General features: G+C 35.7%; 1 protein-coding gene across 2 annotated transcripts in view; it reads right to left on the bottom strand.

Annotated features, from left to right (window-relative positions):
• The window catches only part of DPYD (dihydropyrimidine dehydrogenase), an 815,412-nt gene that overhangs the window by 23,406 nt on the left and 775,789 nt on the right, over window positions 1-16,217 (bottom strand). For both annotated transcript variants that reach the window (XM_082655551.1, XM_082655550.1), the window contains exon 21: window positions 4,082-4,225. In XM_082655551.1, coding sequence (XP_082511677.1) covers window positions 4,082-4,225 — 144 coding nt within the window. The remainder of the gene's footprint in view (window positions 1-4,081; window positions 4,226-16,217) is intronic.

Below are 16,217 nucleotides of genomic sequence, written 5' to 3'. Positions count from 1 at the left end.
TTGGATCATAACTTGAGAGAAGGAAGGAGTCACTTTAAAATGCAAATATTGAGATCTTGGAATGGTTGCTTATTTGTGAAAAAAAATTAAAGGTATAGCCATATCTGATACTTTAGAGCAGAACAAATTTTAGATTAATTAAATAATCAAATGTAAATTCCAAAAGAACCAGATGGGGTGAATGCATATGATCTTAAGGCAGAAAAAGCTAAACTAAGCAAATAAAGAAAGGGAGAAATCACAAAACTAGCTTTTGCCAGATATGATTTCATAAAAGTAAAACTTCTGTATGTATATCTAAAAACACCATCATACAAATTATGAGGCAAATGGCAATATATAAAAAGTTTATTAAAAAAATCTATAAAACAAAGATAAATACGACAACAGAAAACTGGTCAAAAGAAATAAGTAACAAATTCACAAAAGAAGAAATGGTCCAAAATATATTAAAAAATCATGCCCATCTTACTACTATTTAGACATTGGAAATTAAAGAAAAAATACCTTTTTGACTATTATATTAGTTAAAATTAAAAATAAATCTATTGTTGATGGGTGTCTAAGAATATGAGTCCTCTCTTACATTTTTTGGCAGAGTGTAAATTTGCACATTCTTCCTGGAGGACAATTTGGCACTATGTATCAAAAGCCCTACAATTTCACCTGCAATTTCTCTTGAGGAAACAATAAGAGATCTACACAAAGATTTTTGTACAACGATAGTTATAATAGCATTATTGGTAAAAAATTCTGGAAATAGCCTAAAAATTCAACAATAGGTTAATTTTTAGAAGTTAATAAGTTCATATTATGAAATATTATAAAACCATTAGAGTGATATATAAATAATTACGAGGTTTTTATATAGAAAATTTGAGTATTCTATGTTTATTTTAATGTATTACATTTAGGTTTAGAAAAAGAACTAGAATTTTATAAATATAAATTTTAATAGTGATTAAGTTGAGGTGGTAGGATTATGGGTAAATTTTAGATTAATCTTTGTGCTTTTAACAGAAACAAAACAAAACAAACAAATGAAACTACAGAAGGTCAGGAGGAGGAAGAAAAGCAGAAAGGAAAAGAGACGTCTTTGTCCAGTGGTCTCCTCTTACAGATCTCTCATTAGATATTTTTCCCAAATCAAGTGATTAGTAGCACAGTGGTGACAAAAGCCATGTGTCACAATTCCCTTATAAAACGTTATTCTCCTTGTTCTATACTGACACCTTCATCTTCCATGAGCAATCTCTAGGTATATTTCATATATTTGCTAGAATGGATCCAAACATTTGGTCCCTATTATGAGCCAATCTTTTCAATCCTAAGCCAACAATTCTCAATTTCACCTCCATCCCCCACTCTACCACTGTTTACTATGTGACTTGATCAAATTATTTAATGCTTTTTAATTCCTCAATTTTCTTATCTGTAAAATGAATATAAAGATAGCACCTATCCCAGGTATTGTGAAGATTAAATGAGATAAAACATGTATAGCACTTGGAACAGTATTGGCATATTAGAGCTATTGGTTGCTACATACTTCCATTGGTGCTTTCAGGAGATGAAATTTCTCTCCTACTCTGGAAAATCATACTGGAATATGAGTAAAAGTGAATTTATTAGAGGACAACTGTTCTAATTAAAAATACAATCATACACACACAGAGCTCACTTTTGGTAACAACATCATGACTCTAGCGATCAAGTATCATCTAACGCCACCACGAATATCTCTGGGACAGGAACAGATCTCTATCTTCCTTCTTCCTCTAAAACATAAGCTCTGTCCCACTCTATAGAGATATAAAGCCTTATAGAAAGCAAGATGAAATGAGCAGTCATTGTCATGGCAAATGTAATTCCTCATTTTCCAGAAATAGTTGCACCTATAACTGGTGAAAATTCCCCATCTCTCTGCAGAAAAACCTCACCATTATCAGCTACCATTATGCTTTCTGACAGGACACACCATATTTCTAGAAATGATAACAGGTATTATAGAATGGGTATAGACACCCTGGGAAGAAAAACAAGGTAGTGGAAAATCCACTGGACATTGAGAAAAATCTACCATAGCAGCCCCTTAATATGTCAGCACTGTTATGGTCTTAGTTATGGGAAGATGGTGTCAATGGTCTCTTGAGGCTTATGTAATGTAACACCAGGGGTACTTCAATTTGGATCATCCCTGAAGTAACAATTTAGGAGAGGAATGTAAGCCTGTACGATTTCTAATAAGACTCCTCATCTCTCCTTGAGACTTTAAAAAAATGTTTACTTACTTTCCTGACTTCCCAGTTCTTTGGTTTATTTAATTCTGCTGAGTTTGATATTTTATTTGGATTAGTGATCGGCTAGCTTTAATTCAACTTCAGCAGGTTTTTTTTGTTTGTTCTGTTTTTGTTTTGATTCTAGGTTATCAATATATTCCCTGACAGAATAGAAGCCTAAAAAAGGCCGCAATGCTTTTATAATCACCTTGCTCTTCCTTTATTTCAAATATAAATAATATTTTTCTTTTGAATTTTGTATACATAAGGAAAAGATGGAGATCTTACTTTATTTCAAATTAATTAAGTAGGAAAAAACAAGCAGGGACAATTCCCACTTAACCCCAAATCACATATTAGTTATAGCCAAAGGGTGGGGGAAATGTGAAGAGTGGAAGGATCTGGCTTCTTCTTTACCATCAGTGTCCAGTTCATCCTTTCAGTATCACACAAATAATTGAAAGGAAACAGCTCAAGAGACTCTTTGGGGCTATTATACTGCTGAAAGTCCCAAGTGTTCACTTTATTTGGAATTATGGCATTAAAGTGCTGGTAGAATTTGTGTTCAGCCACTTCCATATTTCCTTTCAGAGCTCTGAATAACTTAGCCCTCTCAACATCGTCTAAATTCCACTGTTTTTAGCATAGGACCCATTTCTTCTTTCTCATAGATAGAGGGGATTTTTAAGGGTTCCAACTCCTGTTTGACTACTAAAGAGGAATTTCAAAGAGCTCCTAAGAGTCAGCTTTTCAGCTGATGCTTCAACCAGGAAATGGAGATAGTCACTAAATGGAGAAGAGTAAGTTCCAGTGACTGAAAACCACATTCCCTGATGGTGACTTCAGAGAGAATGTGGACCAGTAATACTCTTTTTTTTTTTTTTTTAAATTATGATTGCTTTAAAATAATTCCATCTTGAGGGAGGTGGGCAGGAGGGAAGTAGGTGTGGCTATAAAAGGGCAAGCTGAGGGAACTTTGTGCTGATGGAACTCATATCTTGACTGTGGTGTGGATACAGGAACCTACCCATGGGGTGAAATTACACAGAACTAAACACACGTGTGTGCTCACACACACAAATGAGTAGAAGTACAACTGGAGAAATCTGAATAAGATCAGTAGATTGTATCTGTGTCATTATCCTTGTTGATTGTATCTGTGTCATTATCCTTGTTGTGATGCTGTATTACAGTTTTACAACATGCTACCATTGGGGGAAACTGGGTAAAGGGTACATGAGACCTCTCTGTATTATTTCTTACACCTGTATGTGAATCTACATCTTTTTCAAAATAAGAAGTTAAAGAAGAAAAACAAGAAATATAATGCACACATAATTCCATCTTAATGATAATTTTTGATATTATCCAGAAAATAATTTCCTGAAACCCAAATTTGTACAGGCTTTCCCAAGGCTGAAGCAGAGAAAGTTTGTCCAAAATGTAAGATATCATGTTGATATTGATGGTGCATATTGGTAATTTAGTTGTACTGTATGACTAAGATACCTCTTCGATTTAATTAAGATTACAGTAATTTTTAAATGAGTGTAAGAAGACAAAGAGTTCACTGTAATATTTTATGGCCTATTTAATACATCCAAAATTTGCATGAAACACATATTTGACAGTGTTCTAAAAAGTATAAAATATACAAATAAAAGAGGCTATCCTGTCACTGCAGACCGAATTTTTAAAACTCTCAATATATTAAAAAAAAAAACAGTGGTATATTTAAACAGGAAATAAACACAAACTAAACAATAAAATAGACATATTTATATATACAGCTTAATCTTTACCTTAATAGTGGGAATAGGCTTTTTGGGGATAAAATGGTTTCTCTCAAGTGGTGGAAAAGTTGCATTTTGTTCTTTCAGTCTAATCTTTTCCTCTGCTATGATTTTCTTGCGCTGCTCAAGATAAGGTCCAAAACTTGGCAGTTTCTAATAGGAAAACACACAAATAAGAAAGTATGTTAGCTCACAGAAGAGAAAAATGTGAGGATATAAACACAAATATTATAAACAAACAAACGTGTGTTCTGAGACTGTTTCACGTATACTGTAACAAGGTCTTCATTCATTCTTGGACCCTAGTCTTCTACGTAACAGAGTCCATTAATTATTAAAAAGAACACAATAGCACAATACCTTTACCAAATAGGTATGTATTAGATATACAAATATTAATTGAAATACATTTCTAAACAGAGTAAAATTCACAATGGTAAACCAAATCATTCACTTAAAACAATAGCTATTTGTTAAACCATTTGTTTAGTTCATATAGACAGAAGGTGAAACCTATTGATGCTTTTTTTCCTCTTCATCAGGTTTTTAGCACAATATAGACACAGCCTAGTCTCTGACAAATGCTTTTGTCAATAGCAAAGGTACTTTGCCAAAGTTCAAATCTGTATCTCTGTTTTATTGTGTTCAAATTCTTACTACATCTCTTTAAGGATTGTAACTAACATTGATTGCAGTTTACTGGAATAGCTGAAAAACAAAATGGTAAAAATATTGATTTCTCTGCACAGAAAATAAAGTTTATTTTGCATGAGAGAGGCAAAAATAGAAATGAAAAGCAGAGGAAATAAAACAGTGCTTCAACAAACTCCCTCAGTATTCAAAATCACATTATGGAGCTTTAAATCTCAAGGTTATTCAATTGTACTTTACAAAGTTCATTTAGAAAGATACCTGGGTGTCATGGAAAAATGCTAAGTGGTTTCACGTTAACATGAATATGCCCTCATACTATTCATTATCCGACAATTATTTCCTCTTCACTTTGTCCTTCTCTTCTAGAACCTTTGATCTTCACTTTTACTGACATATACTGCTGGTGATAGACACCACTGAATTCCAAATGTTCTGTGTCTGCCTGGAACCTGGAATTGCTACGTCTCTTTTCAAAGACTGCAAAAATACCACCCGCCGCCCCCGCACACCCCCCACCTCCCCCCCGCTAGCTCTCCTGCAGAATAAAGCAGATTTACCTAGCCAGTGAAGGCTTGGAAAACTACAGCATTCCAAGGTCATCCTGATCTCTGCCCTAGCAAGTAATTAGGTGAAAAAATCACACTTGTTTTAAAACACTGGCCTCTACCTACCAGGTTGCATAACACTCTAGGAAAATGAGTTCTCTGGTCCTTTAGAGATGTCACTACAGTAGGTAAACTAAACTGAAACTGTGTTCCAATTTGGCCAAACTGCAACTGAAAATTTATATTAGCAGAAAATATTCATGTGGAACTATCTAAGATTGTTATTTCCATTACCAGTTTACTGTAATTATGTCAACAAGTTGAGCAAATAGAAACAATGTTATGAATGCCAAATTAATACACACAATTAAACCAGAACTATATACTTCATCTCTGCACCTTAATGCTTTTCTAAATTACAGTATTTAATGATTACAGTAATATGAAATGATATGACAGAGGGAGAAAATATATGAATATGTTGTATCTATTTTATCATAAAATAAGTGATGCTGTCTTGTTAAAAAGCATAAAATAGAGTCTAAAACAAATCCTCAATATTATCACATATGTAAGCCCTTTTCATGTAGAAAAGATAGTGCTTGCTTGTCCTATTATGAAATGATTCTTTTCCTAGGGCAGATGAGGTGTTACAGATTACACTTGGTGCCAAAGAAATGCCCCGAGGGTCCTTTCTTTGGTGAATGTACGTCCACTTGATATAAATCTTGTCAGAATATCAATCTCCCCACACTTCTCTTACACATCAAGGACACCTCTACCCTAATCTTATATCCTTGAAGATTATTATCAAGACTTGTTAGTGTGAAACACATGACCTCTGAGTCTAGCAGATCCCTCATGATAAAGGCAAGCTCTATGAAAATCTGAACCATCATCCTGATTCCTTGATGGGGCCTTACCTTCCTCAACACTATCTCATTCCACCTAAATGTTCTGTAAAATTATTCAAAAGGAATTATTCTCAGAACTTTTTAACCTATCTTCTTTTAAACATAGACCAGAGGAGATATTTTTTTCCATTTAGATTATTCTTTATCCAAAGAGAAATAAAGCAGTTAAATTTAAACTGTGATGATTTTAAATTGTTCCAATAATGGTAAAAATAATAATAATTAATAATAGGAAATCCCTTGATTCAGAATAGAATACAGCTTGAATAGACACCAACCGCCTGATATTTTCTATAACTTTTTTGCCGTGGTTGACCACATTTACCATATTTAACTAATGCAGCCTTTCCATAACTAAAGGTGCTATGATTCTAATGTGCTAATCTTTTATAACTAGTCCTAAGGAGAGGTTTTCAATTTAACATAGAGATTCCTATAGGATTTTCTTTGTGTGTGGGTTGAAGAATCAGTGGAAAAAAAAGAAAACTGTTGCCAAAGTTTTCTTTAAATCGAAAGCACACCCACACAGAATATCAGTGACTGCCCCCTCAACGTTCTGCCATTTATCTCCAAATCAAACAGGGTCTATTTTCATGTAGTTTCTCACTGCCATATGGAGATCCCAGAGGCTGAAGTGTTGTACCAGGTTCCAAAACTTCAAGGCTGCCATAGTCACCTTGCTTTCTGCATTAGTGTGAGAAATTTCACTGCTTTAAAAAAATTATTATTACATCGCACGTTAGAATGCCTCTAGGATAGCTGAGAACTGAACATTTGAAAAGTTAAGTTTTCTGCAAATAAAAAGGTCAATTCTCCCTTGCACCAGAGGATCACATATTACATTTAGGCATATGTTTGTGTTCAGATCTTGCCAAAGGAACAAACCAAAGCAAAATAGAAATAAGAAAGAGTGAAGGTGAAGGCAGAGCGGGCCACTGTATATGTGTGCAATCAGCGATGATTAATAAAGCATTTAGTTCAAATCTCTGTCTGAACATATAGTTAATTGATTTCCTATTGCAGGAGGAGAAGCAGCAGGGCCTGACAGGGTCAGCAGCAGGAGCTTTTCCTCTTCATTCATTATTTTCTTGCAGAAAAAGTTGTAGCCTGCGGTAACTCAAAGAGAGCAGTTTTGAGCGTCATGCTATATTTCTTAAACAAAGGAAAAAGTTCTTTAGGACTCTCGAAAGCTGCTTTGTAACTGATGAGCTGAACAAAGCTCAGAAATGGTGTGATTTTTGTTTCAATGCTTTCTCCAGGGATTCATCATTGATGAATTTGTCCTCACCAGAAAAGCTAAATCCTACTCATTTAAAGATAACAGTATCTCACACTAAAACTGTCTCTGTCCAGATATTAAAAGCATTACACTGCCAATAGAAAAGTGACAACATAATGAATCAACAAGGATACCTTAAGCCAGCAAAGCTTTAGGGTAAAGAGGTCTATCTGGATTATAATTTATTCATGGATCAATCTAAAGGTAATTGAGCATATTATGAAGTAGAAGAGGGTTCTTGTTTCTAATAGAAGCAGGCACTAGTATCTTCCCATTTAAATTGCATAATTTTTATGAGAATGGCAGCAAGTTGGCTAATAGCACTGGTCTATAGTGCTGTAAGAGATCAACTCTTATTTTCCTAATCATACTCTCTCATCTGATTTGAAACAATGAGGGCAAGAAAAGTAATTTATTTGATATTCAAATGGTAATAAAAGATAAAATGATTTCAGGTTTATACTTAGTGCAAGATATATATATATATATGTATAGATATAGTGCATATACTGTAAATATATATATATACACACACACACTGAGTGCAATATATATGTGTGTGTATTTTAATTTGTATACATATTTTGTACTCAGTATAAACCTGAAATCCAAATATATATATGTCTCATTTCTGTGTGTATACACTGACAGATTGAAGAATAAATTAGAGGTAAAGGATATAGTATGCTTCACAACTAAGAATTTATTTTATATGTTTTACAAAAACATGTTCACATATGACTTAGTTACACTATCTATCTTTTGTCATTTATTCAACATATACAATATCAAATGCCTACTCTGGGCCAGGAACTGTCCTTTGCTACATTAAAGGTTGAATAATTTCCATACGTAATGTGTGTAATTATCATTGCAACTAATTTTGTAAGTATCTCTTGTCATTCATTAAGGGGTACTGCCAGGCTGAATTATATGTCAAGTATATCTGGTTATTGCAGTTATCTAAAGGCATTGTATACAAAGCTCCTTGGAAAACTATTTAATCTCAATCAAATGACCACCAAAGAGAAAAGTGAAGAAAACAAACTTTCGAAGACTTGATCTTTAACAAAACTCAGAAAGGCAACGGAGTACTCTTGGATACCTAAAATAAAAAATGCAGGGCTTCCCTGGTGGCGCAGTGGTTGAGAGTCCGCCTGCCGATGCAGGGGACACGGGTTCGTGCTCCGGTCCGGGGGGATCCCACGTGCCGCGGAGCGGCTGGGCCCGTTGGGCCATGGCCGCTGGGCTTGCGCGTCTGGAGCCTGTGCTCCGCAACGGGAGAGACCACAACAGTGAGAGGCCCACGTACCGCAAAAAAAAAAAAAAAAAAAATGCAGGAGCACGATGGCTGGGAACCTGGGTTCTCTGAGTGTGTTCCTAGCACACCCTAATTTCAATCACTGTGCACTTGGCTCGATGCAAGGAAGTATGGGAGACAGAGATGAGAGGTCTCTGTTCTGTTCTGTCTGAATTCAGTTACTTTTCTTCTTCCCTTCCTTCAGTTATGACAGTAATCACTTACATTTGATCCTGATTTTTATTCCAAAATCTGCTTTCATATGGCTTACATTCAGAAACTCAGATTTTCCCCATGAATAACTGGCTTGTAATACTTAATCACTGATATAACAGCAAGCCATTTTTCATGATATTATCAGATTTGGACAGTGGAAAACAATAAGAAGACAAAGAGAGAAGGGCCATCTGTACATTATATTACCATAGTGCTATGTGGTGCCCAGTGGTGCACATTGGGACACTGGAGTAGGACATGCAAAATATATGAAATTAATGAAATATAACTCTTAGTTTAACCTGATAAATTTAAGTGGACAACTTCTGATCAAAAATGCAATGTCTATAGCAGTCAAAAGCAAAGATAACTCATGCTTCATAGTGAAAGCAGAAAGCCAGCATTTGCATAGTGGTTAGGATACTGATTTAGAAGTCAAATTTGCATTAAAATCACAGTTTTACACTCATTACCTGTGTGACTATGAGCCAATTACTTAACCATTCTGCTACTAATTTTCCTTACCAATGAAATGAGAATGATAGTATCTAACTCACGATACATTTGATGCTCGGTATAAGCATTAAAATGGAATAATTGTAAAGTGCATGCCTGCCAATTTATTCCCACAAGCCTTAAGTGCTTATGTTGCATTGTGTACCAGGCTCTGTATTTCCACGTTTGCTCATGCTAGAACGAGCCCGCCCTGTCTTTTTTACCTGGTACAGGCCCATTTGGCATTTTCCTCTCAGCTTGGTATTCACAGCATTGAAGTAATGTCCTTTACTGACACCTCTCTGTCCGCAGTGTTACGGGGGCCTTGCAGTGCTGCAGAGCACTCTGGGCACTTTTTAGCCTTGCACTTATGTCGCTGCCTTATCACTATTAGCTTCTGCCTCCATCTTCTCCACTTGAGGTCCTAGTTAGTTTTTGATCCAGCACATAACAGGTACTCAATATGTTTTTCCCCCCTTGTTTTTGGCTTGTTGCTTAGCTTTTTTCTCACTAGGTTTTTCAAAACTTGAAAAATTATTGAATGAATGCATGCATGAATATCTTGAATGTATTTTAAAAATCCTGCTGGTTGTTTGAAATGTCAGGCAATCCCAAACAATTACTTTCAGAAAGAAATTAAGTTACAGAAATAAGTTCTTTAAAATTAAAAATTATATCATACTTACACAACAGCTGTGATTCATAAATTTAAAAAAACCACTTGTAGAGTGCAAGACACTTACAATTTATATATAAAAGACAATCTGTCTCCTTAAAGAGCCTGTCGTTAATAACAATTGCAATACTCCAAGACAGAGGCTGTGGCAGAGGTGCCCCAGGATGTCAGATGAACAATGACAATGTGCACCTGACCCCGGCTGAGAGGACAGAACTTTTCTAGAAATGACATCTGAGCTGAATTCTGAAGGATAGGGTGAAAGTCGGTTGGCAAGTAGTGAAGTTGGAGGTGTGAGGGTCAGGAAAGGGGAGGAAAATCCTCCAAGTGGAATAAACACCAGAGAGAGAAGGGCGATACTTTGGAAGAGATGCTGGGGAGCCAGCAGACTGCTTACCCTCTGCTCTGTGTTTAATAAGATACAAAGGGTGAGCAGCTTCTTCCGTGAAGGGGAAGCAGAGCACATTTTGTTGTGAAGTGATAAAGTCGGGATGTATGTTACGGAGAATGTCAACCAAGAGAAGAAAATCTAACATGAATGGAATGCCAGCAAAGGATGAAGGAGATAAGACTTGCTTTTTTGCCAAGGACTGTGCATGTGCTGGAGCTGCAAAGACAACTAGGAGGTCGTTCTTTCCAAAAGCAGTTTATGGCCTGTAGGAGGACTGACTCATATTCAATGGAACTGAGGTGAGAACATTATTGTTTTATATTGAAATATCATTTAAATGATGTATAGCAGATTCCTCTAAAGAAATAAACTTCATTGCTTAAAGCGATAACTTTTAAAGCAATATCTTTAGCTTGGAGTTCGGGAGATTAAGCCCTGATGGCATGATTGAAGAGAAACAAAACCAAAGAGATGGTCAAACCACTATGCATGAGAAATGCAGAAGAATTTTGAAACAGAGACGCAAGAGGGAAGAGATATGGGGATATATGTATATGTTTAGCTGATTCACTTTGTTATAAAGCAGAAACTAACACACCATTGTAAAGCAATTATACTCCAAAAAAGATGTTTAAAAAAAAAAAAAAGAAAGCAGAGAGGAGAGGGAAGAGGAACGTGCATGAAGAGAAGGAAAAGCGAGAGATATAGAGGGAGAAGAGCCTATTGATGTGATGACGGGAGTACTTCTATAAAGAGGAAGTGCTAATATCCAATTTTAAGCAATCCAAATCCTCCTCTATGACCCCTAAAACTTTAAAAACGTCTCCTACCCACTTACATATCCTGGAGAGAAATTTGGAAGAAAGTCGGGGAAATAGGGTTGAGTTTCATGCTTGGATTGGCATATAGCTCAAAGAATAGAGACCAACGAGAGGCAAGATTTGAGGGAGATTCAGAAATCAGTGGGAATAGGAATTTACTGCCAGAAGTGACATAGAGAACATAATCTCTAGGAATTTTGTAGCAATATCCAGAAGGATGGGACTGGTTGACCTCAGCTGACATTTGGGTTATGTAGGTAATTATAAGGAAGAAAGGGATAAGCAGAGGAAGAGATGCACAGTTTGATGTAACCCTGATTTAATGAGCAATTAATTCCAACTAAGAGACTTCTTAGTGAAGGAGGAATTTAAATTGTGATGAAAGATTATAAAAGGGAGAAATAGTGTGTGGTGTTGGAAAGGGGGGTAAAAAGAGAAAGGAATGGATGAGTAAAGGGTTGAAACATTAAGAAACTACAGAATGAACTTATTCTTACATGACTAAAACAGAGTAAGTGTCTGAGGAATACTAGCAGGTAAAGCTGGGAAATCTATGAAGGGCTCCGAATTCTGCGCAAAGCAGTTTGGATTTTTATTCTTCAGGGTGTAGGGAAACACCAGATATTTGAAAATATGTAATCAGGTCTTTGTGGTGGCAGAAAGAAGGATGAATTTTGGGTAGGTGCTTTGGCAAAAAGAGGAGAATGATCCAGAATGTTGGAGATAGGATTCTGGTTGTAGCAGAAAAGGGAAATAGATGACACAACATTTTTTAAAAGATTATACAGTACTCTGGAAAATAGAGAGCCAATACTGACTACACATCCCAACTCCAACAGTACACGTTGATTTTCACTCCCTCACAACCCACCAGCTGCTGCACCGCTGCTCTGACAGTGACTCCTGCCTGAAACCACCTAGCTTTCATTCTTTCTGACACAGAACCCTCTCTGAAAATCTTCTGTCTCTACCTCTTTGCTACTCATCTTTCTGCAAATGACCCCTCCTCTCTCACCATCCCCTGCTCAATCAGAGTCTCCAACATTTTCAAAATCACATGGGAACTGTGTTCACGGGTGGCTGCATAGGCTGTGAACTACAGAAGAGTTACACCTTAGTGAAAATGAGCATAAAACAGTGGTGGTAGGGAACCTGGGAAGGATGAAATAGGATTTGTTTTTCTTTCCTTGCATTCTGGAGGACTCCTGCTTGTGTTTTGTAGTGATGATGAATTGGGGGAGAAGTGAAGGAAATCAACTTCCTCAACAATAGCTCTAGTGAGAGGGGATTGTAAGTTCTATACAGGAAGGGACTGCACCATCATTATTATCTTCATCAAAATCAGCATATTTATTGAGCATCGCTATACACCAAGACCTTTGCAAAGCGCATGAGTACCTAATCTCTTCTTCATTGCAACCCCATGAGGTGGGTATTGTTCTTGTCCCCTTTTACAGATGAGAAAACTGAGGTTCAGAAAGGCTAAATAACTTGCTCCAGTTTTCACTTATCAATAAATGGCAGAGCCAGGATTCAAATCCCAGTCTGCCAGATGCTAGACTCTCTGCTACGCTGTCACTCATATTTCGATGTAGTACTTACAAAGTTTATTAAATGAGTATTTAATGTATTCTTGATTGCTATAAAGAAGCATACTACACACATATTCCATTCCTTGAAATCTATGCTTCCTGTTTTTCTTTTTCCACAAACTGTGAAGCGGAAAACACCTCACACAGTAGACATCATTAAAGAAAATGCTGAACACATACCATGCAAAATATCTGTGTTAGTTTAGTCCTGTTTATTACTGGCCTCAAGTTTAATGAGTTCAAGTTAATACAGGTGAAAGGCCAGAGTGTTACATGTAGCGGTTAATGAAATACCATAGAGATGCTGAGAAAATGATTAGCAGCCAAATGTGAATTTAATATACTTCATTCTCAAGATGCAGCGCCCCGTGGGAGGCATCTTTCTGGGGGAAATAATGTGGTATATTGGAAGTAGCACTTGCTTCCGAGTTGGGAGATGGGGCTCCGATCTTAGTCTTGCTATCAGCTCTTCTTGTGACCTATGACAGTGCAGTGACTCCCTCTTAGTCTCAGTTCTCTTATCTGTAAAATGAGGAGGTTGGACCAGATAATTTATAAGGTTCCTTCCAGTGTGTCATTTTGTTTTGTTTTCAGATTCAGTTAGAATCCTCAGGGTTTATGCCCAGGTAGCATCACATAGTCTGTGGATGAAACATTGGACTGAATCATAAATTATATTGATATATACCTCTTTCCCTCCTATTTAGCTATAGAACATTCTGAATCTGTTGAAGCTGTAAAATATAGATATTATAAATAATGTTTATCAAACTCCTCAGATTGGAGTGAAACTGTTTTAGACTTCATGAGTACAACCACAGATAGCATTGCTATTTTATCTCATTATTAAATAATGAAATCTGTATAGATAATTAACAGAAATAAAAACAATTTTAAAAAGAAAGCTATTATAATCTGTATAAATTGGGAAATTCCTACGATCACAACAGACACTACACTGTAATTATCTTTACGAAGTTTGATGTCTAGTTACAAACTCACCTGAGACATACTCTATATAAAATCAACTACACACATATTAGGAGTAGATATAAGTGATAACAGGCATGAAATTGCCAAGTGAGTAAGGTTAAAACACAAATACACTTCAACTGCATTTGTGTATATTCAAAGTTTTAGGTTGTTAAAGGAAAATAGGGCCTTCTACTAAAGCAGTGCAATATACAGAATGGTCACTCGTCTTGGGATGCAGAGACTAAGACACTTAGTTTCTAAGACAAATCACCTGCCCTCTGTGAGCCTCAGCTGTCATCTGTGTAAAACAGAAATAACAATGACCACCCTTCCTCCCTACTCTTCATAATTTTTTGAAATAGGAAGGCACTAATAGATTACTAAAATACAGCTTTTACCATTTTAAAAACTATAAAGCAGCATAGAACCCGTGTTATTTTAATATGAATATAATTTATGCTCAATATGATAAACAATATAAAGATGAAGTATGCTGAATTATAAAAATGTCACAAAATACTAGCTACACATGAAGAAAGACTTCCTGAGCTATAGTTCTTCCAATGCTTTAGGACGACTCGAATGAAATAATTGGCTTTTGAAATCCACCTTCAAAATGCTACTGCTTTCATGGCTAAACGTTGCATAGAATGTCAAGTGCAAACACCAATAAGGGAAAATGGAATAAAAATTACTTCATTCAATGGTGTGGAAGCAAAGGAAAACAGAAAAATGGAGTGATGAAGAAAATGGGACTGCTATCAATATGAAAAAAGCATTCAGGATTCAGGCTATATTTGGAGCCAGAGTAGAAGATGAATCAATCTTTTCCATATTTATTCAATATGATACCTAGTATTTCCCTACACAAGAAACACCTGGATGACTGCTTTAAGCCTTCTTACCTCAAAGTGTGGCACAAGACAAAAACTGTTACATTTTGATCCAATCAAAACTATTTGGAGTTAGTTACATTTCAGGACATACTGGAAAAAAAGATCATCATTTTGAAAGTCAATTTTTAGGGTTTCTATGCTAAGCAGGAGATTTATACTGGAGAGAAAATAAAAGTAAGTGCAAGTTTTTAGTTGAAAGGAAAAGACTTTTCTAACATAGTTAATTACCATGCTAGTAGGAAGTATTTAACATGGGAAAAGAATCTTTTATATGCATGACAAAGTTCTCCATAAACAATAGCTTCTGCATACAGAATAGAAAACACTAGCTAACATCCATCTGTAACATCAGACTCATATCCAAACCTAGGTCACTACAGAAGGCAATCCTTGCCCCACAGATTTGGATTTTCCTCTCTGTCTCTCTTCCACATCACTTTCTAAACTATAATACCATTATTTATGTATTTTCTATTTTTCTGAATAGATCATAAACATTTTGAGAACAGGATACTTTTTTAACATGTTTTGTCATTCCTCTTAATTCTTTACATATAGTTGGCTTTAATTAAATATTTGATGAATGAATGAAGGATTAAAATCAACAGAAAGCTGTGCTGACAAGAAATTTCAGCTAACCATATGTGGTCACAGCTTAATGATGACAATAAGTGATCTAGTCTAAACACTTTTCATATAAAATATTCAGAAAGATTCTCTCTATGCACAATGCTGGGCAAGAGTGGGATTGATCTAATGCCTAATGACCAGGCAAATACAATTTTGCCTGGTCCATAATATTGCATAATCCAATATCTGATAATAACAGGGAATTGTAAAAACAGATAGCATTTGTAGTGATAAGGTATTGTAAGGTATAATTCCAGCAATCAATTTAGATTCAATGGCTTAGAGCTCAATACAAATAATTTCTTTGTATTTTCCAGGTTCTTTGTTTAAAGTTTTCTATCAAGAAGATAGTAATGACCAACTATTTCATTTTCCTATTCATAACAAAAAAATCAAACAACAAAACATTTTATAGACCATAGTTACAAAACCCATTATTTTATTAAAAGTTTACTTTGAACAATTGTGAATCTAGGCAATTATCACATTAAGTCAAATACTCAGCTTCAGGGAAAGAATAATCCACTTGATTCTGTGGCCTTTACAAAGGCCATATGGCTATGCAGTACATGCTACTGTTCTTTTGACCCCCTACCACAGCCATTGGCTGCCAGTCTTTTATAAAGATGAGCCTAATTCTTTGCATTGGCTAATACCACAAAATGAGGACAGCAGTCAAAGAAACCAGCCATTAGTACATAATTTTCTGAGCTTCATCAGACATCAGCCAATTGTTGAATATCACATGTCCTAAGAAGCAT

This window comes from Grampus griseus, assembly GCF_964374135.1.
Source record: "Grampus griseus genome assembly, chromosome: 1".
Classification (NCBI taxonomy): Eukaryota; Metazoa; Chordata; class Mammalia; order Artiodactyla; family Delphinidae; genus Grampus; species Grampus griseus.
This window is presented reverse-complemented; position numbering and strand designations above follow the sequence as displayed.